Source organism: Cynocephalus volans, chromosome 5 (assembly GCF_027409185.1).
Source record: "Cynocephalus volans isolate mCynVol1 chromosome 5, mCynVol1.pri, whole genome shotgun sequence".
Taxonomy (NCBI): Eukaryota; Metazoa; Chordata; class Mammalia; order Dermoptera; family Cynocephalidae; genus Cynocephalus; species Cynocephalus volans.
This window is the reverse complement of record NC_084464.1, coordinates 43,508,299-43,532,178: the sequence shown is the minus strand read 5'-3', so window position 1 is coordinate 43,532,178 and position 23,880 is coordinate 43,508,299. Positions and strand designations below refer to the sequence as shown.

At 47.4% G+C, this 23,880-nt stretch overlaps 1 protein-coding gene across 1 annotated transcript; it reads right to left on the bottom strand.

Annotated features, from left to right (window-relative positions):
• Positions 1–13,079: 13,079 nt before the first annotated feature.
• Positions 13,080–23,496, bottom strand: LOC134378499 (MHC class I polypeptide-related sequence B-like). Its single transcript, XM_063097657.1, has 6 exons — positions 23,422–23,496; positions 17,197–17,448; positions 16,663–16,950; positions 15,918–16,094; positions 15,666–15,800; positions 13,080–13,620 (listed from the first exon to the last, which is right to left on the bottom strand). The coding sequence occupies exons 2-6, from the start codon at positions 17,420–17,422 to the stop codon at positions 13,613–13,615; spliced, it is 834 nt and encodes a 277-aa protein (XP_062953727.1). The 5' UTR covers positions 17,423–17,448; positions 23,422–23,496; the 3' UTR covers positions 13,080–13,612.
• Between the last annotated feature and the right edge of the window lie 384 nt (positions 23,497–23,880).

Genomic DNA, 23,880 nt, shown 5'->3' with positions numbered 1-23,880 from the left:
TACAGGAAAGGTGACCCAGGGCTAGTGTCCAGTGAAGGCACCTAGGAAGGACATCTCAGGGCTCTGCTTGGTCTGGGGAAAGGGAGAGCACAGACCACCAGTTGGCAATGCTGCACCGCTCCTGCACCCAGGAGGTGGGCGACAGTGCTGAGTTTCAGGGTGGGGACAGGATGTTGTTGCTAATCCTCTGGATTTCAAGTAAAAATCCTGCCAAGTCCATCTGGTTCTCCCTGGATCCTCAACTCTAAGCAAGGACTGTTTCCTTCTCACCTCTCTGGGCAGGACTTTTTGATGTAGGGAAGTGCATGTGATTTCTAGGTTCACTATGTCCTGGTTTGCTGTGATGTCACTATATTGAAATCAAAATACACATTTTAATAAATAATACAGAAAGATAAGATAACCCGTAAAGAGCAAATGTTTGTAATGTATTTGTATCATCGAGGTTTCTGTCTCCAGCTATAGATGTGTCTTGTCTCTTGGGTCAGGACACTCCAGTAGAGTAAATAGGAAGGAACCATAGTCATTGCAAAAAGGGCCCAACATGGAAGAGTCCAGAGGTGAGGGTCCTGCTGTCCCAGGACTACCACATGTAGGGATGACTCCCATTTCTGGGCAGGACTGTTCTTTGATTCTTTTTGTATTCACTGTAGTTTTTTTTTTTTTTTTTTTTTTTGTGACCGGTAAGGGGATCATAACCCTTGGCTTGGTGTCGTCCGCACCACGCTCAGCCAGTGAGTGCACCTGCCATCCCTATATAGGATCCGAACCCGGGGCCTCGGTGCTCCCAGCGCCGCACTCTCCCGAGTGAGCCACGGGGTCGGCCCCACTGTGGTTCTGAAATTGCAGGATGCTGAGATCCAGGACTGGCGAACAGTTATACTGTCTCTTTCTTCACCATTAAATGCTGTGCCAAATAGTATCTAAAGACATTTCTCTCTTCCTGGAGGTGTAATTCTTTGATTATCTAAACAAGACCTATGCTGGTCCGATTGGCAATAGGCTGGATGCCCAAGAGAAGATGTGAAGACTTGCAACTGAGCCTTTTGAGCTCTGAGGAGGGATATGTTTCCATTACTTTATCGACCCAGAGCAGAAAATGTGGGTCAATGAGAAAATCCTGTTATGATAATCCTGTACTTTATTTGGGACACTGGGAGGTAAACATCTCACCAATTTTCAGAAATTCATCAAAAGCAAGTAAGTATGATTGCCAACAGAAGAGCTTTCAGCTAAAAATGTGTAGGGGTTACATTTCTTCTCTGCCTTTACTGATGTGGAGCTTATCTTGGGGACAGGCCACAAAGCTTTTAGGATACCTGCCTAGCAATTTCTGCAATGTGCTCGAAAACGGTCAGGCAAAGAAACTGGAGAAAGAGATATAGTGAGGTGAATGTCGAGATTGCTGACTTGGGAAATGGGCAACTTGGGGTTCATGATAAATAATACTGTTTATTTTGTTTATGTTAAGAATTTTTCAAAATAAAAATAGGAAGATGGACAACTATAAATACTGCTTAGAAAAAATAATTCAGGAGTCACAGTCTGTTGATCTCATGGCTTTGCAAAAGAAAAGAGATTTCACAGGACAGTCATGCTACCAGAGGAGAGGGTCTGGGGAGGTTGGAGAGCTGACTGCAACCCACCCCGTCCACTACCAGGGTCTTGACTCTGCCACAAGGAAGAATTCAAGAGCAGAGTTAGAGTGGAAAGCAAAAACAAGTTTAATGTAAAGAATAAGAAATACTTCACAGGGAAAGTGCAGGCTAGCTCCAGAGAATAAGCGGCAGTCATGGCAAGTTTAATACAACAGTAAGAAATACATGTTTCAGACAAAGTGCAGGCTGGCTTGAGAGAGTGAGCAGCAGCCCACTTAAGGCAGGGTTAACACAAAAGGTAAGAAATACACACCTCACTGGTAAAGTGCAGGGTGGCTCCAGAGTGAGCAGCAGCCCTGTCTTCTTCCTGAATTCCACTTTTATAGTTTGGCTATCTATACATATTCATGTTATTTAATGAATAGTTAACGGGGGTGGGCCCGGTTATGTAACAGATCATGTAACCTAGGCTTGCACATGCTTGGTTGTTCTCTTTGGAGCATGTTCATTAGTTAAATTTCAACAAACACTTAAAATATGCTAGGTGCTCTCTAGCACCTCCAGTGGAACGTCACTCAAGAGACTAAACTCCTTTTTACTGAGCATGCTCAGCCCCTGGGATTACATAAATCTGCCTCCTGGAGTCTCAATCTCTACAAGTTGGTGTGAAAATAGGTACAACAAGCAACAGTAGCTCAGGACTCAGAGGAGAGGCCTGAGTCCTAGGGCAGTGGTTCAAGACCCAGGGGAGGGGCCTGAAATCCGACCTCAGGGAAACTGAGCACCTCCTATCTCAATCAGAAGGGATGCAAATCACCTCCCACCCCCACTGTGGGATTTTCTCTAAGTCTTCCAAAAGCATGGACACAGACATTTGCTGAATAATGATTTCTGGGAAAGTATATGTGAAGAAACAGCAGACATCCCCTATGCAATTACAAGGAGTTGGGATTGAGATTCGCTAGTGTGCTCGGTTCCTCTTTGCCAGCACCTCCAGGGATGTGGCAACAGCAAGAGCTCCCATGAAACCCCAGAGCAGGGACACACAGAGCTCAGGCAGGTGTGGGAGGGCAGAGAAGCAGGTGAACAAGTGGAAATTCTCTGCAAAGCTGGTCTTTGGGAGAATGAGGAGAGGTTTCCTGCAAAGCCATGCCTGTGCTGACCACCACAGCCTTACCCCTTCTTCCACTCCATCACCTTTGTTCCTTGCATCTTGTGATAGCTCAGAAAGGAATCATCATGCCTGACCAGGAAAATGAAACTCTTTTTGTCACAAATCAAGTCAAGGGAAAAAGGAACAAAAAGCAGAGTGTTCTGAAACATCATCACTTTGGTATTCTAGAATAAGCTGAAGATTGCTGTCCTCTGACACTCAGTGGCTGCTCTCTCCTTCTCCATGGAGGAAGAATATAGGATGAGGTCAATGACTAAGAGCCCCAGGCCCTCACATGGCTTACTGCTGGGTTGGTGGAAGGAGGGAGAGGAGGGTGCAAAAAATCCCAAGTTTGTTAGCTAGGGAAATCTGAATCCCACCATCTCATTTCTTGGTGATCTGGTTGCTTCTCACCTCCACTCCCATATGCAAAGTTTTCTTTTTCCTCCAAATGTCAATTATCTCAGCAACAAATATAATAACAATCTCTGTGAATCTCTATCATGTCCCCAGACCTGCGGAGAATACTGAAATAGACCTTTACACTTAAAATTTCTCTGTTCTCTCTATGCTTCTTCAAGAAAAGAAATAAAAACAAGGTCAAGGGTTCAGATCCCCATACCAGCTAGCCACTAAAAAAGAAAAAGAAAATCATGGAGCAAAGCCTTCAAAATTCAGAGAGGAAAATTCTGGCATAGAATACTCCACTCAGCCTAGCTATCAATCAAGCAAAAAAATAACGGATGATTTGAAACATGCAATCATATCTTAAACATATGCTCTCAAAAGCTACTAAAAGAATAATTCCACTAAAAAAGGGAGGGCATAAAAAAAGAAAGTTTGCACACCCATGTTTATAACAGCACTATTAACAATAGCCAAGATATGGAAGCAACCTAAATGTCCACCAAGAGATGAATAGATCAAGAAAACATGGTATATACATACAACATTGTTAAGCCTTAGAAGGAAATTCCATTATGTGTGACAACATGGATGAACCTTGAGGATATTACTTTGGAAAATAAGCCACACACACACACACACACACACACACACTCTCTCTCTCTCTCTCTCTCTCTGCATGATTCCTCTTATATGAAGTGTCTAAAGTAGTCAAAGTCTTACCTGAAAGTGGAATGGTGGTTGCTAGGAGTTGTGGAAAAGGGAAAGGAGTTTGTGTTCAATGGACATAGAGTTTCGGTTTTGCAAGATGAAAAGTTCTAGGGCACCTTGTACAGCAATGTACTCATAGTTAACACTTTGGTACTGTATACTTAAAAATGATTATGATGGTAAATTTTGTTATGTTTTTTACTATAATAAAAATAATTAACTGTTACTAATTGAGGAAGGAAACACATTAATTTAAAATGTATTAGTAAATGCTACCATGAAAAAAATGGTGTAAGTACAAAGAGCTGGAGATAAAACACAGGAGAGAAGCAAAGGGGAAGGTCCTTGTTACCCCAGCGATCACCTACAGACCAGCAGAGTCTGCATCACAGGGGGCTGCATAGAAAGGCAGGCTTGCAGGCCCAGCCTGCACATCTTGAATCAATCGGTTCACCTGCAAGATCCCCAGGTGGCTCCACTGCATGTGAAGCGCTGCCCCAGGTGGTGGAGGGCGATCCCAGGATGGCAGCTCTGCTCCAGTTGTAGAAGCCTTCAGTCCAGATGGGAGCATGTCAAGAGGGCCCAGGAGGGATATTTCCAAGAAGGTAAAGTCAACAGAATATCCAAAGTCTCCTAACTTCTTGAAAGTCATACAAATAATATCACAGTTAAATTAATGAGAACTACATAGAAAAAATAAAACAAAAACAAAGTTCCAATTCCAGGAAGAACAAGTGTGCAGAAAGTGAAAAGTAATGAAGTTTACATGTGAGAGGATTAGTCATGGAAAAAGAAACAGTGAGTGACTGAGCTAAACATAACTACTATAAATGTATTGGGAAGAAGGAGGAATGGGCAGAGGGACAGAGAACAGTTACTGTTAACCATTGCAGCAGCTGTCGTGTAATGCAGCAGACAATGGCTGCACTGAAAAATCAAGCAGCATTTTTTTTTAAATTTTAATTTTTATTTTTTTTGTCTTTTTCGTGACTGGAACTCAGCCAGTGAGTGCACCAGCCATCCCTATATAGGATCCGAACCCGCAGCGGGAGCGTCGTTGCGCTCCCAGCACCGCACTCTCCTGAGTGCGCCATGGGCTCGGCCCAAAAATCAAGCAGAATTAACGAAGGCATTGTATTTAGAGATATGGAAGAAAAAGTCAAAAGAATCAGCTAAAGATGTTGAAAGTGGTTGTCTCTAAGAAACAGAAATTGAGAAGAGGCAGAGAGAACTACTGACTTTTCATAAGAAGTCTTACAGAAATATTCGATTCTTTCAAATATGGGCAATTGTAACTTTGATAAAATAAAAACAAAAAATGTAATGACTATGAGTGTTTATGCCTGATGACAATTGAGCAGAACAGATGACACTTAAAGGTTAACTAAAATACTGTTACTGGACTCAGGTCCGGCTGCCCGCACCCTTGAGAAGAAAAAAAAAACCTTAGAAGTCAAATGGTTGGTGTTAGAAAAGCAGATGTACTCAGCTGAAGGAGATGGAAGGCTGTCCCATCTCAAAGATTTACATTTACTTAGGGGTTTTTAAAGGAAGGGTTGAGGGAATGGAATGTGGGAGGTGAAAAGCAGGAGAGCAGGAGATGTGAGTTGTGAGGGTTCCTTTTCTGTGGGTCAGGTACAAGGTCTCGCCAAGGCCTCATCTTGTCTCTGTTTTCATCTTCACTGTTATTTCAGGACCCTGCAAGATTTTGATTTGCACCAGTGTACTTGGCTGGTGCCCAAGGTCAGCTTTAGTTGTTTTGCCTTGATCAGTTCTCAAAACTCTACAAGTCTCAAAGAACTGTTAGCTTTGCAGAGTACTAAGTAGCTTCTCGGCCTTGTTTTCCTACTTAGCAAGTGAGATAAGAAAGTCAGGGGATGGGAAGAAGGAGTGGAGAGAAAAAAAACTGTCATTTTAAAAATCCTCTCCCCCCACCGAGGGCCCTGGCGCAGGAGCCGCGCCTGGACCCAGGGTGTGCGGAGGAGGACTTTGCACTGTTGGGGGTCACCCAACCAGGTTTGAAGCTGCCCTCTCACTACTGCCTTTGTACACATAATTATAAGGTGGTGCTGGAGGTCAAGATGGCGGAAGAGGAGAGCTGCCTGCCGCTTTTCCGCCATGAGTAGAAGCAGCCTGAGGCCCACGCCAGATGCAGCTGTAGCAGAATCGGCGCAAAGGAACGGCTTCAAAAGGGTGTCTTTACCCTGCGCGAACCAGGAATCTTCCCCCAACCTGCGCACATGACCCGCCGGTGCGCCGCAGCCGCAGACGTGGAAACATGGAGGCCTGAGCCGGCCTGTCTCACCCCGGGCTGCAGCGGTGACCACGGCATCTGACCCCCCGCCCCCACCCGCCCGTCCCTGGAGCTGGAAGCGAATCAACCGGCAGCCAGACAGGGAGACGTCCAGCGGGAGAGGCCGAAGCTCCACGGAGACCACATGCCCTGCGGGGCTGCCACTGCATGATCCAACAGGTAGGCTTCACTGCCGCCACCCACCTTCATTCCCAGCCCAGCCCAGTGCACACAGAGCGGGGAGACCTCCGGCAGGGGAGGCGGGAACTCCACAGAGTCCACGCTGCTGCCTCACAATCCAGCAGCAGGTAGGCTTCACCACCACCACCCGGCTCCATACCAAGCCCGGCCTAGCGTGCACAGAGCAGGGAGACATCCTGCAGGGGAAGGGGAAGCTCTGCAGAGACAACACGCTCTGCGGTGCCTTGGCGCATCCCAACAGCCTGGACCAGAGTGCAGGGAACAGGGAGTCACTGAGGTAGCAATACCAAATTGGCAACCACAGCAACATCTTAGTCAGTCAATAGTGTCAAACCTATGGACTGTGAAACCCCCTGCCACAATGAATAAACATCAAAGAAAAGATACCAGAAATACGAAAAATCAAGAAAGTACACCACCAAAGGATAATAACTCTCAAGCTCTAGATCCTATAGAACAAGAAGCCCTTGAAATGACTGACAAGGAATTTCGAGTGATAATTCTAAGGAAACTGAATGAGATACAAGAAAACTCAGCTAGACATCATGATGAAATGAGGAAAAGTATACAGGACCTGAATGAGGAAATGTACAAGGGAATCAATGCCCAGAAAAAAAATGTAGCAGGACTTGCTGAACTGAAGAAGTTATTCAGCAAAATAAAAAACACAACAGAGAGCTTAACCAACAGGCTTGTGGAAGTTGAAGAGAGAACCTCTGAACTTGAAGATGGGCTGTTTGAAATAACACAAGCAGACAAAAAAAAAAAAAAAAAAAAAAAAGAAAAAAGAATCAAAGGCATTGAAGAAAATCTGAGAGAGATATCAGACAACCTTAAGCGCTCAAATATCCAAGTCATGGGTATTCCAGAAGGGGAGGAAAACGGAGATTGCATTGAAAACATATTCAAGAAAATAGTGGCAGAAAACTTCCCAGGTATAGGAAAAATCACAGATCTTCAGATCCAGGAAGCTCAACGATCTCCAAACTTATTCAACCCAAAAAGGTCTTCTCCAAGACATGTTATAGTCAAATTGGCAAAACTCAAAGACAAAGAGAGAATCTTAAAAGCTGCAAGAGAGAAGCGTCAAATCACATATAAGGGAGCCCCAATCAGGCTAACATCAGACTTTTCATCACAAACCCTAAAAGCCAGAAAGGAATGGGATGATACATTCAAAATACTAAAAGACAGAGATTGTCAGCCAAGAATACTCTACCCTGCAAGGCTATTCTTCTGAAATGAAGGGCAAATAGTATATTTCTCAGACAAACACAAACTGCGGGAGTTCACCACCACATGACCACCCTTACAAAAAATCCTCAAGGGAGTACTGGGTTTGGTTCCTGAAAAATAACTACCACTGCCATAAAAACCCAAGAAAAATCTAAACCCACTAGTATAATAAAAATGGCATTCATGAAGAGAAAACAAACAAACAAAAAGGCTATCTACAACTTAAGGAACCAACAAACACAGAAACCAAACAGTAAATCAGAAAGCAAGGAACAAAAGACACCTAAGACAACCAAACAACAATCAACAAAATGCTAGGAATAAATCAACACTATTTAATAACAACTCTTAAAGTAAAAGGCTTAAATTCCCCAATCAAAAGACACAGACTGGCTGGCTGGATCAAAAAGGAGGACCCAACTATATGCTGCCTTCAAGAGACCCACCTCACCCATAAAGACTCACATAGAGTAAGAGTGAAAGGATGGAAAAATATTTACCATGCAAACAGAAAAGAAAAACGAGCTGGAGTAGCTATTCTTATATCTGACAAAGTAGACTTTAAACTAAAAACCATAAAAAGAGACAATGAGGGACACTACTTAATGATAAAAGGACTGATCCAGCAAGAAGACATAACAATCATAAATATGTACGCACCCAATGTTGGAGCAGCCAGATTTGTAAAACAAACTCTACTAGAACTAAAGAAGGAAATAGACACTAATACCATAATAGCAGGGGACCTGAACACCGCACTCTCAATATTGGACAGATCATCTAGGCAAAGAATCAGCAGAGAAACACAAGATCTAAACAATACTCTAGACCAATTGGACTTGGCAGGTATCTACAGAACATTCCACCCAACAACCTCAGAATATTCATTCTTCTCATCAGCACATAGATCATTCTCCGGTCATAAATCAAGTCTCAACAAATTCAAAAAAATTGGAATTATCCCATGTATTTCCTCAGACCATAATGGATTAAAACTAGAAATCAATAACAAACAAAATTCTGGAAACTATACAAACACATGGAAATGAAACAGCATTCTACTTAATGACATATGGGTCCAAGAAGAAATCAAGCAGGAAATCAAAAAATTTATTGAAACTAATGAAAATAATGATACATCATACCAAAACCTGTGGGATACTGCAAAAGCAGTATTAAGGGGGAAATTTATTGCATTAAATGCTCACCTCAGAAGAATGGAAAGATGGCAAGTGAAGAACCTAACACTTCACTTTAAAGATCTAGAAAAACAAGAACAATCCAAACCTAAAGTAGCAGAAGGAAATAAATCATTAAGATCAGAGCAGAACTGAATGAAATTGAAACCCAAAAAACAATACAAAAGATCAATGAATCAGAAAGTTGGTTTTTTGAAAAGATAAAGAAAATTGACAAACCATTAGCATAGCTAACAAAAAAAAGAAGAGAGAAGACTCAAATAACAAAAATTAGAAATGAAAAAGGTGATTTACAACTGATTCATCTGAAATACAAGGAATCATTCGAGACTACTATAAACAACTATACGCCAACAAGTTTGAAAATCTGGAGGAAATGGATAAATTTCTGGACACACACAAGCTCCCAAAACTGAGCCATGAAGATGTGGAAAATCTGAACAGACCAATAACAATAAAGGAGATTGTAGCTGTTATCAGAAGGCTCCCAACAAAGAAAAGCCCAGGACCAGATGGATTCACAGCAGAATTTTACTAAACATTCAAAGAGGAATTGACACCGATTCTTTACAAACTATTCCAAAAGATTGAAACGGATGCAAATCTCCCAAACTCATTCTATGAAGCAAACATCATCCTGATACCAAAACCAGGTAAAGATATAACCAAAAAAGAAAACTACAGGCCGATATCCTTGATGAATATAGATGCAAAAATCCTCACTAAAATACTAGCAAACATAATACAGCAACACATACATAAAATTATTCACCACAATCAAGTGGGATTCATCCCAGGGATGCAAAGTTGGTTCAACATATGCAAATCAATAAATGTGATACACCATGTTAATAAATTCAAACACAAGGACCATATGATTATCTCTATAGATGCTGAAAAAGCATTTGATAAAATTCAACACTCATTCATGACAAAGACCCTCTATAAGTTAGGTATAGAGGGAAAGTATCTCAACATAATTAAAGCCATATATGCCAAACCCACTGCCAATATCATCCTGAATGGGGAAAAGCTGAAAGCTTTTCCTTTAAGAACAGGAACTAGACAAGGATGCCCACTCTCACCACTCCTATTCAACATAGTGTTGGAAGTACTAGCCAGAGCAATCAGAGAAGAGAAGGAAATAAAGGGCATCCAGATTGGAAAAGATGAAGTCAAACTGTCCCTGTTTGCAGATGACATGATCCTATATATCAAAGAGCCTAAAACCTCTACAAAAAAACTCTTGGAGGTGATAAATGACTTCAGCACAGTAGCAGGATACAAAATCAACACACAAAAATCAGTAGCATTTCTATTCTCCAATAGTGAACATGCAGAAAGAAAAATCAAGAAAGCCTGCCCATTTACAATAGCCACCAAAAAAATAAAATACTTAGGAATTGAGTTAACCAAGGATGTGAAAAATCTCTACAATGAGAACTACAAACCACTGCTGAGAGAAATTAGAGAGGATACAAGAAGATGGAAAGATATCCCATGCTCTTGGATTGGAAGAATCAACATAGTGAAAATGTCCATACTACCCAAAGTGATATACAAATTTAATGCAATCCTCATCAAAATTCCAAAGACATTTTTCTCAGAAATGGAAAGAACTATCCAGAGATTTATATGGAATAACAAAAGACGACGCATAGCCAAAGCAACACTGAGCAAAAAACATAAGGCTGGAGGCATAACACTACCTGACTTTAAACTATACTACAAAGCTATAATAACCAAAACAGTATGGTACTGGCATAAAAACAGACACACTGATCAATGGAATAGAATAGAGAATCCAGAAATCAACCCACCCACCTACAGCTATCTGATCTTTGACAAAAGCACCAAGCCTATACACTGGGGAAGAGACTGCCTCTTTAGCAAATGGTGCTGGGAGAACTGGATATCAATATGCAGGAGAATGAAACTAGACCCACACCTTTCACCATCCACTAAAGTCAACTCAAAATGGATTAAAGAATTAAATATAAACCCTGAAACAATAAAACTTCTTAAAGAAAACATAGGATAGACACTTCAGGAAATAGGACTGGACACAGACTTCATGAATACGACCCCAAAAGCATGGGCAACCAAAGGAAAAATAAACAAATGGGATTATATCAAACTAAAGAGCTTCTGCACAGCAAAAGAAACAACTAACAGAGTTAAAAGACAACCAACAGAGTGGGAGAAAATATTTGCAAAATATACATCTGACAAAGGATTAATATCCAGAATATGTAAGGAACTCAAACAACTTTACAAGAAGAAAACAAGCAACCCAATTAAAAAATGGGCAAAAGAGCTAAGTAGGCATTTCTCTAAGGAAGATATACAAATGGCCAACAGACATATGAAAAAATGCTCAACATCACTCAGCATCTGGGAAATGCAAATCAAAACCACACTGAGATATCATCTCACCCCAGTTAGGATGGCTAAAATCCAAAAGACTCTGAGCAATAAATGCTGGCGAGGTTGTGGAGAAAAAGGAACTCTCATACATTGTTGGTGGGACTGCAAAATGGTGCAGCCTCTATGGAAAATGGTATGGAGGTTCCTCAAACAATTGCAGATAGATCTGCCATATGAGCCAGCTATCCCACTGCTGGGAATATACCCAGAGGAATGGAAATCATCAAGTCGAAGGTACACCTGTTCCCCAATGTTCATCGCAGCACTCTTTACAATAGCCAAGAGTTGGAACTAGCCCAAATGTCCATCATCGGATGAGTGGATACGGAAAATATGGCATATCTACACAATGGAATACTACTCAGCTATAAAAATGAATGAAATACTACCATTTGCAACAACATGGATGGACCTTGAGAGAATTATATTAAGTGAAACGAGTCAGGCACAGAAAGAGAAATACCACATGTTCTCACTTACTGGTGGGAGCTAAAAATAAATAAATAAATTCACACACACACACACACACACACACACACACACACACACACACAAACTGGGGGGGGGGGAGACATAACAACTATAATTCCTTGAAGTTGATACAACAAGCAAACAGAAAGGACATTGTTGGGAGAGAGGGGGAAGAGGGAGGAGGGAGGGAGGTTTCGGTAATGGGCCACAATAATCAACCACATTGCATATTGACAAAATAAAATTAAGAAAAAAAAAATGAGAAAAGCAGTCCACATACAATCTTTCAGAAGCTAAAAGAGAAATATCAGCAGAAACACATATGAAAAGTCTGAATTTTCAAGGTTTGGGGGTGAAAACTAAAAACAGTGATTATGAATACAGGGGTTTTTTGCAAGACTATCTGAAATAAAACAGTAGAATGAAAAAAAAAAAAAATCCTCCCCCCCTTTGCAGCCCAGGCAGCTTTAGGTCCCAACATGGCTTCAGTCCTGCTCACTCCAACAATACTAAAAGATGCTTGAGCATATAACACACGTGCATTAATGTGTGAATGACATCAACTCTGAATAAAAACATGTAAGAATATGTCAATAAATGCATCTTGGATAATGATGCATGAACGAACTCTCTCCCCCCACTCCCTTACTGCCTCTCTGTGAATCCAGGCAGGTAGGGAACAGGACCCAACTAGGGTCCTTCCTCTTCCTCTTGCCTCCAGCAGGTCCTGCATCCAGTCCTGCTGCACAGAGGGCTCCCACCCCTGCCTTGAGTCTGTTGCACAGATGCCCCTAATGCCCTCTGCCACCACTGCCTTTCCTGGTGGGGCCCAGGTTGCCCTGACCAAGAAGAGCACCCCATCTGTGAGCCCCAAGACCACAGGGAGGAGGACAGCCGGGTGGGGAGTGTCACCTCCCGCCTCCCTTGTCCAGATTCCTCTGCAATGACGACGGGAGAGGCTGGTGCCTGCTTCACTCATCCATGTTCCCTGTTCATTTATTCTTCATCAGCTCAGGCCACACCTCTCAGCAGTCACTTCACCCCAGAAGCAGACTGACCACTACAGCCCATCATCAGGAAGCCCCAAAGCACTGTCCCTGTCCCCTCCCCTGATGCCACATGTCAGCTTCACTTTAGTGCCTGAGGGCTCCAGCTCCTTAGGCAGATGTTCCTCCATAGGGTCAGTCCCTACACACAAGCCACAGATGTCACCTTCCATCCTGTCGCACCCCTTCTGCTTTGCTGGGAATTTCTGTCACTGGGAGCTGGAGGGAGGGAGGGGGAATTTTCGTGCTGCATCAAGACATTCAGACAGACTCTTCTCCCCTGAAACCTCAGACTCTGTCCCTTCCCAGCTACAGGAAATAAAACACAGACCAGATGGGTATTTTAAAGAACACTGAAACATTTATAGTATAAAACTGTGCAGGTCCTGTAGCCATGAAGTAATGTGTGGGAGTCTGACAGGGGGTAAGGGAACTCAAGGTACGAAGTAGGCCAATATTAGGCTCCTCAGGAGGGGCCGCAGTAATGACACTTACAGATAAGGCTCATTTATCATATACAGTCACTACACATGCAATATATTGCAAGATAAAACAAAAACAGTGATAATAACTAATACGGCACAGCTGCAAACATCTCATAAATATTAAATTAACATTCTCATCCTCCAAACCACAATGACAGATAAATGCTATTATCTTCCCCATTTTATAGATGAGGAAACTGAGGCACCAAGAGAGAAAGTGCTGGTAAGACCCAGCAGGGAGCTGAATCCAGGCAGCCTGGACACAGTTCATGCTTCCTCAGGTGAACCAGGGGACCCAGGAGCTGACCCCAGAGGCTGGAATCCCAGCAGCGCGGCGCCTCTGTGGGCTCTTGGCTGCTCCGGCTGTTGCTCCAGGATTCGGAGGCTCTAGAGCGCTGAGGGAAAAGAGAAACCAGTAGACGTTCAACTGGTTGGAAAATATTGCTTTTTATTCCCTCAGCCCTTATCCCTCCTCAGTCACTACAGAATCACATTCTGCCTTTCTCTGAGAAAGATGACGTCCCCACTTTTTTCTCCCCCATCCCACTGTCCCAGCCCTCGCCAGTCTCTTCCTGTGACTGCATCAACATTGTCACCTCCCTGCTTCCAACACCCACCACACGGGGGGTGAAAGGGCTGCAGGGCTGAAGGATGAGCCCCGGAGTGAGTGGAACCAGTGTCCTCTCCTGCTCTCCACACAGTGGGAGACCTCCCCAAAGAGAGGTCCTGGCTCATGTCCTTCCAGGCCTGGGGTGGGTCACACACAGTCCCTCTCTCCCTCAGTTCCCAGCCCTCCCCCAGGCTTGCCACTGCCATCCACCCACCATCTCCCACAGGGAACCTCCTAGAGAGGGATCTGCAAATTTGAAACCCTGTTTCATGTGATATGACATTCATGACATCGGTATTAGAGGAAATCCTACTAAGACAATCCACCTGAAATCATGAACATTTCTATTGGACATCAACATTTAAAGCAGGAAATTTGAGAATCAAGCACATGACTTATATACCCTTTTCATGCCAATGCCCCAGGGACATACGATGCAACGGTCCCAGCCCACAGAAGCCAGAACTGCCATTCCCTCTAAGGGAGACGCCGCAGGGGAGGGCAGGAACAGCAGCAGCCCTGCTCTGCCCTGCTGTGGGTGCCCCCTGGATGGGCCCCTAGCTGTGGGGCAGGTGAGGAATGTCCCAGGCTGCCCAGGCCTGAGGGGCAGACTGACAGTGGTTAAGTTCAAAGATGAAACCTACCCTCCCTTGTGGGCCACATGAAGTGGGGGACACAACAGAAAGGCCCTGGTCTCCTGGACACCTGCCTTCCACTATCTTATGCATTGCCTTTGCTAAAACACAAAACCTCCCATTTTCTCTTTTCTTCTCCCCTCAAGCAACCTGATAATGGAGGAATCATGCTGGCCATCCCTTACTTCAAATTTACCGGGCAGTGGCCACCTTCAGAAAGGAGAATTGGCTCAGGGAGGACAACGTGGGGCTACAGAGCAAATGCCCCAAAATACACAGCTCCTGGGTACTATGTCCCTGAAGGGCTGGACAAGGAAAAATGTAGAGGTAGGATAACAACAGTGACCACAGCTGCCTTGACAATAGGCTGGTCACTCTCCCCAAATGGTACAGGGACATCTGTGTATCTAGTCTTCTGTGTTATCTGCAGGGTATGTGCAGAAGGCAAGAGCATGTGGTGGGAACCTGGGAAGAGCACAGGCCACGAGTGACCAGAGGAGCCACACTCAGGAGACAGCTCCTGGAGGAGGCGCTTGAGGAGCCGCACAGTGGACAGAGGAGGCCCTTGTGTGCTCAGGACCATCGCCTGTCATATGTGGGGCCTCCCAAGGGGCTTCCTGGGCAGGGGCTCTGGTGCCATTAGTGACCTCTAGTGTGGGCCTCACAATGGGTCTTTTTCTTGGTGTCCTCAGGATGGCTGCAGAAGCTGGGGGAGGGATGCAGACAGGGAGGGACTGAGGACATCTCTTCTGGTCAGATCCTCTCCAGTTCCTCACCCCACCCCCACATCACAGAGGCTTTCACTGCTTGTCCCTCTGAGGCCACAATCATCCAGGCCTTGCCAGTCAGCACATGATCCCACCACAGCTACCTGGATGAGCCCTGAGCGCTGAGAGACAGATAGCAGGGGACGGAGCAGAGCAGGAGCCGCAGCCCCCACTGCCACTCACGCCTCACCCACAGTGAGAGAGGCCACAGCTGGACACTTGAGGGCCTTGCCTGACTCTGGCTTTTGGCAGGACTCAGGGTGTCAATGGACATGTGGCTCCCATTTTTCTCACAAATACCCCAGCTTTCACTCACTGCTGCAGAAGGTTCATCACCCACATTCCTGCCTGTATAGCCGGAGGTCTGAGAGGAACCTGCTGCCCAGACAGGGCCCTTCCCATCTCCAGCCACTGCCCCCTTTTCTCACCTGGACCCTGTGCAGCTGACATTGTCTTCTTCTTGCACAGACAAACGTAAATAATAACAGCAGCAGCAACAGCAGCAGCAACAGCAGCCACCACAACCATTGCCGGCCATATTTTCTCAAGCACTGAGGCCTTCCCTGTAAAAAGGCCTCATTATGCACTGGACTCCCGCAGCCACCAGCCTCTTCTCCTCCCCCATCCCTGCCTCTGACCCTACCCAGGTGGGAATCCCTCCAGGGGTGCCCTGGGCTCACCAGAGGGCACAGGGGGAGTGCTGTGACTCCCACTGTGTCCCACGTGGCCAGTGAACCTCTGCTCCTCTTCTTGGGGAATCTTGGTGGTCACCCAGGACTGGTAGGTGCCATTCACATCAGACAGGGTGACGCGACCCTCCAAGGCCTTGCTGGGGGTCACATTCACTGCTGGAGACACTGGAGAGGAAAGGACAGAGCCAGTGAGGCCCATGGCTAAGCCCTGCCCCTGAAGAAGCCCAGGGCAGGTCCTCTCCATCTTCCCACTCTGGCTGAGGCCCTCATTGACCCCCAGACCTTGTGTGAGTCTGTCCTCACTCTGCGGCCTAATTCCTCCAGACTGGCAGGAGGATGGCCTCAGGAGGGTGGCTTCATGCTCTGGGATTCCCATGTTGATGCTGAGCAGGGGATGGTAGGGGTGGGTCCTGGGGCCTGGGGCCAGGAGGGAACTCTCCATGACAGACAGGCTGGGAGGCAGGTGGGACAGGCCCTGTGTCTGAGGACCCCCTCTCCTGCCTAACACCCACCTCCCCAGGTTCAGGCTGCTGTTGGAGGGCCCACTGCTATCCTGGAGTATGATACAGGGACAGTTCTTTCCCCGACCCCCTTTCTTTACCCAGTGGCTCTGAGTACAGCACACCAACAAAACATGCATGCATCCCATAGCATAGGGAGGGCTCCTTGAGCACAGTTGGGGGAAAGGGGAGCTCCAGGGAACTGGAGAGGAAAAGGCCTCTGGCCAGAGTACCTGCTCTCTCCTTGAGGTCCACCCAGGAGTCCAGATATCTCTGGAGTCTTCTACAAAGTTCTCCATGCACACGGGCCCAGTAATCCTTGCTCTGAATGCCATCTGTGTCCCAGGACTTCTTGACTTCTACAGCCAAGGTCTGAGCTGAGGACTGAGCCACTGTCCAAGTCCATGTCTTCGGGTTGTAGGAGAGGAAGGGCTCCCCATCATAGTAGAAATGCCTGAAGCCCATGGCGCTGCTGCCTCCTGAGATCTCACAGCCTCGTTCCTCCTGGAGGGAATGTGAGACTGCCCCAACCCAGCAGTGACTTCTCCATTCCATGCCATCCCTCCCCCACCTTCTCCCCCAAGTGAGAATCTCTAGCCTGGGGATGGCCCCTCCTTGGCTTTCCTCCCTGTCTCCTGCACTGCTGAATACCAGCTCACTGCTCTCCAGAGCCCCCACCCCCAGCCAAACCCAGTGGGAAGAGACTGGGCTCGGCTTTCTACCCCCTCTGTCCCAGAAAAGGCCTCACATCACTCGCCCACTCTTACCTCCTTTCTGGCCCTGCAGAGCTATGATTTGTGCCAGGGTCACTCGGAGTTCCTTCCCGATCTCTGTCAAGTCCTTGGTCTCTGTTTCCCAGGTCTCAGCTCCCAGGACTGCTTCTGTCAATGGCCCCTGGGGCTCTGCCCTGCCTCTTTCGCTGTCATAGTGCAGGAAGAGCTGACCATCCAGGCGTCCCTCAGCAACAAACCTTGCATCTTGGGATGCCACCATGAGCTTATAATAAAGTCTGTGGGGGCCTGGGGGAGAAGAAACCACAGATGAAACTTCCTCCTGGAAGTAACTGCATGTCAGTGTTTAACACACAGGTTCTGCTGTGCTGACCTTCCTGAGGATGCAGAAAATGCACATGGACACAGGGGCAAGAGCGATGATCACCAATACAAGGAAAATAGAAAAGGAGGAAGGAAGAAGAGTGGAACTGAAGAATGGAGAAGGGAACCATGTAGTCTGGGGATCAGGACAGGCCGGCACATGCTCCCTAAGGGAGCAGGCAGGATGACAAGGGGACAGGCTGGCCTGCAGGGGCAAGGGAGGAGCAGGGAGGCCAGTGTAGCAGGAAGGTCTTGCCAGAGGGGAGGGGATGTGAAGGGCCCAGGACAGAGGGATCCATAGTCAGAGGGGCTGGGGTGCAGATGCAGGGTAGGGTGTGGTGGACAGTGAGGGCAGCAGCCTCTGGCAAAGGCTCATCATGGACAAGGTGGGGGCAAGGGAGGCCATGCAGTGAGGCGGGAGGGGCAGGAGGGGCAGAAGTGTTGTGGGCTCAAAGGAGTTCAGGGTGGGCTCGGTGTCCCAGGTGGAAGCAAAGGTGTGGTCTCGGGTCCAAATTAGAAGAGTAACATGTCAAAGACCCAGGAGGAGAGGTGGATGGACCTGCTAGTGTCTCAAAGATGGGCAGGTGGAAGGGTCTCAAAAAGTCAGTGCATCTTTTCAGTGAGTGGGGCTGGGAAAACTATGACTACATACTCATAAAAATGAAGTTGGACCCTTAACTTACACCATATACAAGAATTAACTCAACATGAATCAAAGACCTAAACTCAAGACCAAAAACTATAAAACTCTTAGAAAAAAACATTGGGGATAACCTTCATGAGGTAGGATTTGGCAACACTTTCATAAATATGATACCAAAGCACACACAAAAAGAAAAATAAATGATACATTGAGCTCATCAAAATGAAAACATTTGTGCATCAAAGAACACAATCAACTGGGTGAAAAGACAACCCCTGAAATGGGAGAAAACATTCATAAATCATGTACCTGATAAGAGATTAATATCCAGATAATATTAAGAACTCCTATAACTCTAAAACAAAACATCCAACCCATTCAAAAATAGGCAAAGGACTTGAACAGACAATTTTCCAGGAAGACATACAAATGGCCAATAAGCACATGAGAAGATGCTTAACACCAGTAGTCATTAGGGAAATGCAAATCAAAACCATAATGTGATACCCTTTCACCCCCATTAGAATGGCTATCGTGTGTGTGTGTGTGTGTGTGTGTGTGTGTGTGTGTGTGTATAAACACACCCCACAAAAATAGCAAGGATGCAAAGAAACTAGAACCCATGTGTACTGCTTTTGGAAATATAATATGGGACACCCCTATAGAAAACATTATTGTGGTTACTCTAAAGATTAAAAATAGGATTACTTACTATATGATCCAGCAATTCTACTTCCAGTTATATGCCCCAAAGGACTGGAAGCAGAGAATTAAAGAGATGTTTGTACACCCATGTTCATAGCAACATTATTCCCAAGAGCCAAAAGGTGTAAGTAACCCGAGTCCATCAGCTGATGAATGAATAATCAAAACGTGGTATGTACATGTAATGAGTATTATTCAACGTTAAAAGGAAAAACATTCTGACATGTGCTACAACATGAATGAATCCGGAACATTAGAAGTAAAATAAGCCAGAAACAACAAGACAAATACTATATGATTCCACTTATATGAGGGACCTGGACTAGTCAGAGTCATAAAGACAGGAAGTAGAATGGTGGTCACCAGGGGTGGGGGTGGAGTGGAACGAGGAGTTACTGATTAACGTGTAGAGGTTTGGGTTGCACAAAAATGTGAATGTACTTAGTGACACTGAGCTGTACACTTAAAAATGGTTAAAATAGTAAAAGTTATATTTATGTTATCACAATTAAAAAACAAAATAAGAACTGGTGTGGTGCACCACAGAATAACATAAATTAGAAAAGGGTGGGAGGTGCTGGCCAGAGAAGAGGGAACCCAGGCAGGTGGGCAAGGGGTGGGCGCAGGACAAGGCCCCACAGGGGGAGAGGTAAGAGGGACCAGGGTGAGTGGGAGTCCAGCAGCAGCTGTGCGCTGGAGAGTGGAGGCCCCAGGAAGGTGAGGCTCAGGGTGAAGGAGTGGGCAGGGGCTGGAGAGGCAGGGCAGAGCAGGCACCTGCACTGGAGGGAGGGCGGGGAGGGGCACTGCCCTGTGCTGTGCTTAAGGCCTGGTTCTCATCAGCACCAGGGCGCCCCTGGTGAGGGCTGGAGGGGAGTGGGGGTGGAGGGAAGACCCCTGGACACAAGGCACCATCAGAAAGTTAGGGTTAAGGGAAGCTGGGAGGGGGTGACATAGGGACAGAACTGGGTGAAGCCTCCTTGTAGGCAGTGGCTCATAAGGGGAGATGGAGGGACCTGCAGTGGAGGAGGGAGGGGATGAGGAGCGAGAAAGGAGGGGATAGCAGGGAGGAGAGGGCAACAGCACGAGGAGGCCTGTGAGGTAGGCAGGGGGGAAGGTGAGGAGAGAAGGTGAGGAGAGAATCTGATGTGAGTACAGGGCATATTACATCATGAGAGGTAACATTAGAGTGGGGGGTGGGGAGAGAGGGAGAGGCCCCCAGGGAGCAGGAGGCCAGGGGACAATGAGGGTGGACATGAGAAGTCACAGGAAGAATCCTTGGCCCTGAAGCCTTTGGACTCTAAGCTCCCTGGTGGGAAGGGGTCCCCTGAGCGGCAGACCTCAAAGAGCCCTTGAATACCACTCAAAGGGGCAACCGAGGAGGCAGCCCCGGAACCCAGGGACGTCAGAAGGGCTGGGATGAGCGAAGAGGAAGGAAGGCACGCAGAGGAGGCGAGGACAGCACGGGGCACGGGGACCAGGGAAGGCGGGGAGGGGCGGGGATGTAAGACCCCGGAGAGAACTGAAGAGAGATTGGAAAAGCAGGTTTGAGTGTGGCGGCAACAGGCCGCTTACAGCTCCTGTCGCCCCCGCCCTCCCAAACACCGCACCGGAGCCCTTTCCTGTCTCCAGGATGCTAAGCCCGGGTCAACCCCTTGTAAACGCCCCACGGCTCCCGCCGGGCCGAGGACCTCAAGGAACCCACTCACCAGCGGCGGCACCCACGGCTGCAAAAAGGGCAGTGGCGGCCAGAACAGCCGGACATGGCACAGCCCCACCCCATGGCCCCAACTTCGCCACCATCACGCCGGCCTCGCACTAAAGGAGTCCGGGAAAGGCCAGTAACTCACCTCCCCCTGGCCACGCCCCCAGCCCAATGAAAGTGGGCGCCTGGACTCGAAGCCAATCGTGAGCAGGGAGGCCGGGGCTACCCTTGTAGGAACGAAAATTTCTGGTGGCCTTGAGTCCAGGGAAGTTTTTTTTTTTTTTTTTTTTTTCGTTTTTTCGTGACCGGCACTCAGCCAGTGAGTGCACCGGCCATTCCTATATAGGATCCGAACCTGCGGTGGGAGCGTCGCCGCGCTCCCAGCGCCGCACTCTCCCAAGTGCGCCACGGGCTCGGCCCCAGGGAAGTTTTTGCAGGCGCATCTGGAGCCTAGAAAAGGTGGAGAGGCTGGAAAAGCCTGCGACTTAGGATCCTCTGAGTAGGGAAGACGCGGGGCGAGTGCAACCAGGTGCCGCAGGGACAGGCTCAGAGCTGCTGAGTGTTACAGCCCCAACCTCAGGTGCACGCCCAGATCAGAGCCTTCCTCCCCTGCGTCCGCGACTATCCCACTCCCACCTGCACCCCGGACTAGCGCAGGTCTCCCTAAGCTCCGTCAGCTGCCCACCCCTCCGGCCTGAGCTCACTCGCTCATTCCTTCAAGGACAAACATTGAGAAGAGACATCGCCTTGTTACTCTCCCAACACTCCCCCCTCAACCACGCACAGCATTACTAGCGATATGACTGGTGACCAGATTTGCAGATTGCAGCCACCTCTGCCTCTCAGAAACACTTTCTGCATCTGAATCGCTCAGACTCCAAACTCTCTTAGACGGTTTAGCCTCTATAATCATCCCTCACTCCAACTGATGCCAAGATCCAGCCAGGTCTCTTTTCTTGTGGCCACATCCTGTCACTGTCTCAGCTCTGCCAGGGCGGCTTCCGTATTCAGTCCAGAGATGTCGCTCCACACGGTCCACTTCAACACAGAGATCTCTCCAGATCCCCCCCCCCCCCCCCCCCGCCAACCTGTGTTAGGACATCTGTGCCTCTGGGCTCATTTGCACCTCAAATCCAACAGGTTTACAAGGACACTCCACACCTCTTCCACCACACCAGCCTCTCCCCTCCCCTAGTTCTCCAACATCACCCTCCATTGTCCTTTATGATTTCCCATTTTCCCTGCCTCATGGACCCAAAGTTGGCTTCTCCAACCCTTTTCCAATCCCACAACCACCACCTTAGTTGAGGCTTTATCTACCTTCAGCCTTGAGTCCTTCAAAGGCTTCTTCATCACTATGCCTGTCCCCAGTTAGAACTTGAATGCTCCATGCTGTCCACAGCTGCCCTCTCTGCTGAATTTAACACAGGAGGCCTCTACTCTACCATTGAAGCCCACGGCTGCCACAACCTGATAATGTATGGCCTCACCCCTATTTCTCTGGTGACATGTCCCTTGGGTGGCAGTACAAGCAGACTCTCAGATCTCCTTACCCTGTGCCACAAGGACGCCACTGCTCAGGCAGTCTTCATCCTCAGGATATCTCTCACCTCTGCCTTCCAACCCACTAGGTCACTCCAGATCCTTGAAACCATCCGAAGTAGATAGTGGTGGTGGTGGCACCACCTCCTGATTATGCTAAGAGCCACTGACTGTGCACTTTAAAATGGTGAATTATGTGCTATATGCATTATATCTCAATAATAATAGTTATAACAATAATGTCATCCTGAAAACCTCCTTATACTGAAAGATTTGCCTTATCCCCAACATGCATGTGTTGATCTTTGAGCCATCTAGCCAATTCAGCTCTTACTAGAACCACCTGGAGAGTGTCTAATATCCATGTGCCCAGGCCACAACTCAGAAAAACTGAATCAGTAAACCTAGGTTGGATCTAAGTCTGTGTCTAGCAAAGCTCCCTAGGTGGTTCCAATGAGCAGGCAAGTTTCAGACACACTGGTTCAGCCCATGGTTTGAACCTCCCTTTTGGTCCCAACTGTGTGCTGCCTTGAACGTCATCTACCACCTTATACTATCCCCCATTAGACCAGGAATCATCAGGATCAGGGGCTGTATCCATTCCATCTTTGTCCCTTCTGCAAATGTCTTTTTAAAGTTGAACTATATTTACCATTACTAGCCTGAGACCACTATCCTATCCCTTCCTGGGGATGGAAATGTGGTGCATTACAGAGTCTTAACATTTTCTTAGATTTTACATCCATGTGCATTAATTAATTATTTTGATCATTATAATTCACTGAGCACAGCAGGAATTGGGGTCCTGTCCCCACCTCAGAGAGACTATTTTCGTTGCAAAAGGTCACAAAGGCAGTGATGATGCAGACAGGGAGATGGACCTAGCCCTCCTGACAGCTGCTCCAAGCCCTTTCCTGCACCACATCTACCCTCCTTCAGGACTTGCTGGGTGTGCAGCCCCAGTACATTGTGTCATTCAGCTCGCACCTCTCCAACAATAACCTTTTAATAATAATATGCTAGGTGTGCTCCAGGACATTTGGAGATGATCGCGAGGAGAGATGAAGCCAGTTCCACCCTTTCTGGAGGTGGGGGTGGGGTGGGGGTGGGGGGGCTGGTGGTCTGGGGCTCCAGGTGGGGGCGCTCCCCAGGATCTGGGCCTGCCCGCCCCTCCCCCACCAAGCCTCCCAGGTCTCCTTCTGTACAAAGCCCTGCTCCCTCCAGCCATCCCCGTCGACCCCCTTCTGCTCTGCCTTATAAACTACGTTCCCCCCCCTCACTCCCGCCTTTGGATCCCCGGACTTACAAGCACAGGGTCACCTTTCTCTGCACTGACCATGGGCGCCAGGGCTGTGTCAGGAAAAGAAAACAGAAACTACCCAGCGCGGTCGCTTACATAAGCCGGGGCGGGGCTTCGCCCTGAGCCAGCGCGTTGTCACGTCCGGGCGGCCAGAGATTACTGGGCCGAGGGAAGATCACCCGTCACCCCAGCCTGCTCGGCAGAAAACGAAAATTGTTCATTGATACAGAAACGGAATGGCGGCGCTGACGGGCTTGGGGAGGGGGCGAGCGGCACTGAGGGCCCCGGTTGTCACAGCGCGGGGCGGTCACACCAGTTACAGCTGCCGCCTGTGCACACGCGGCCCCGGCAGTCCGCGGAAACCCCCAGGCCTCGGGGCTGCAGCGGGGTCCTGAACCTCACCGGCTTTAGGCCGCCTCCTGGTGGACGCGGAGGCGGGTGGGCGGGAAGGTTTCTCCCAGCCCC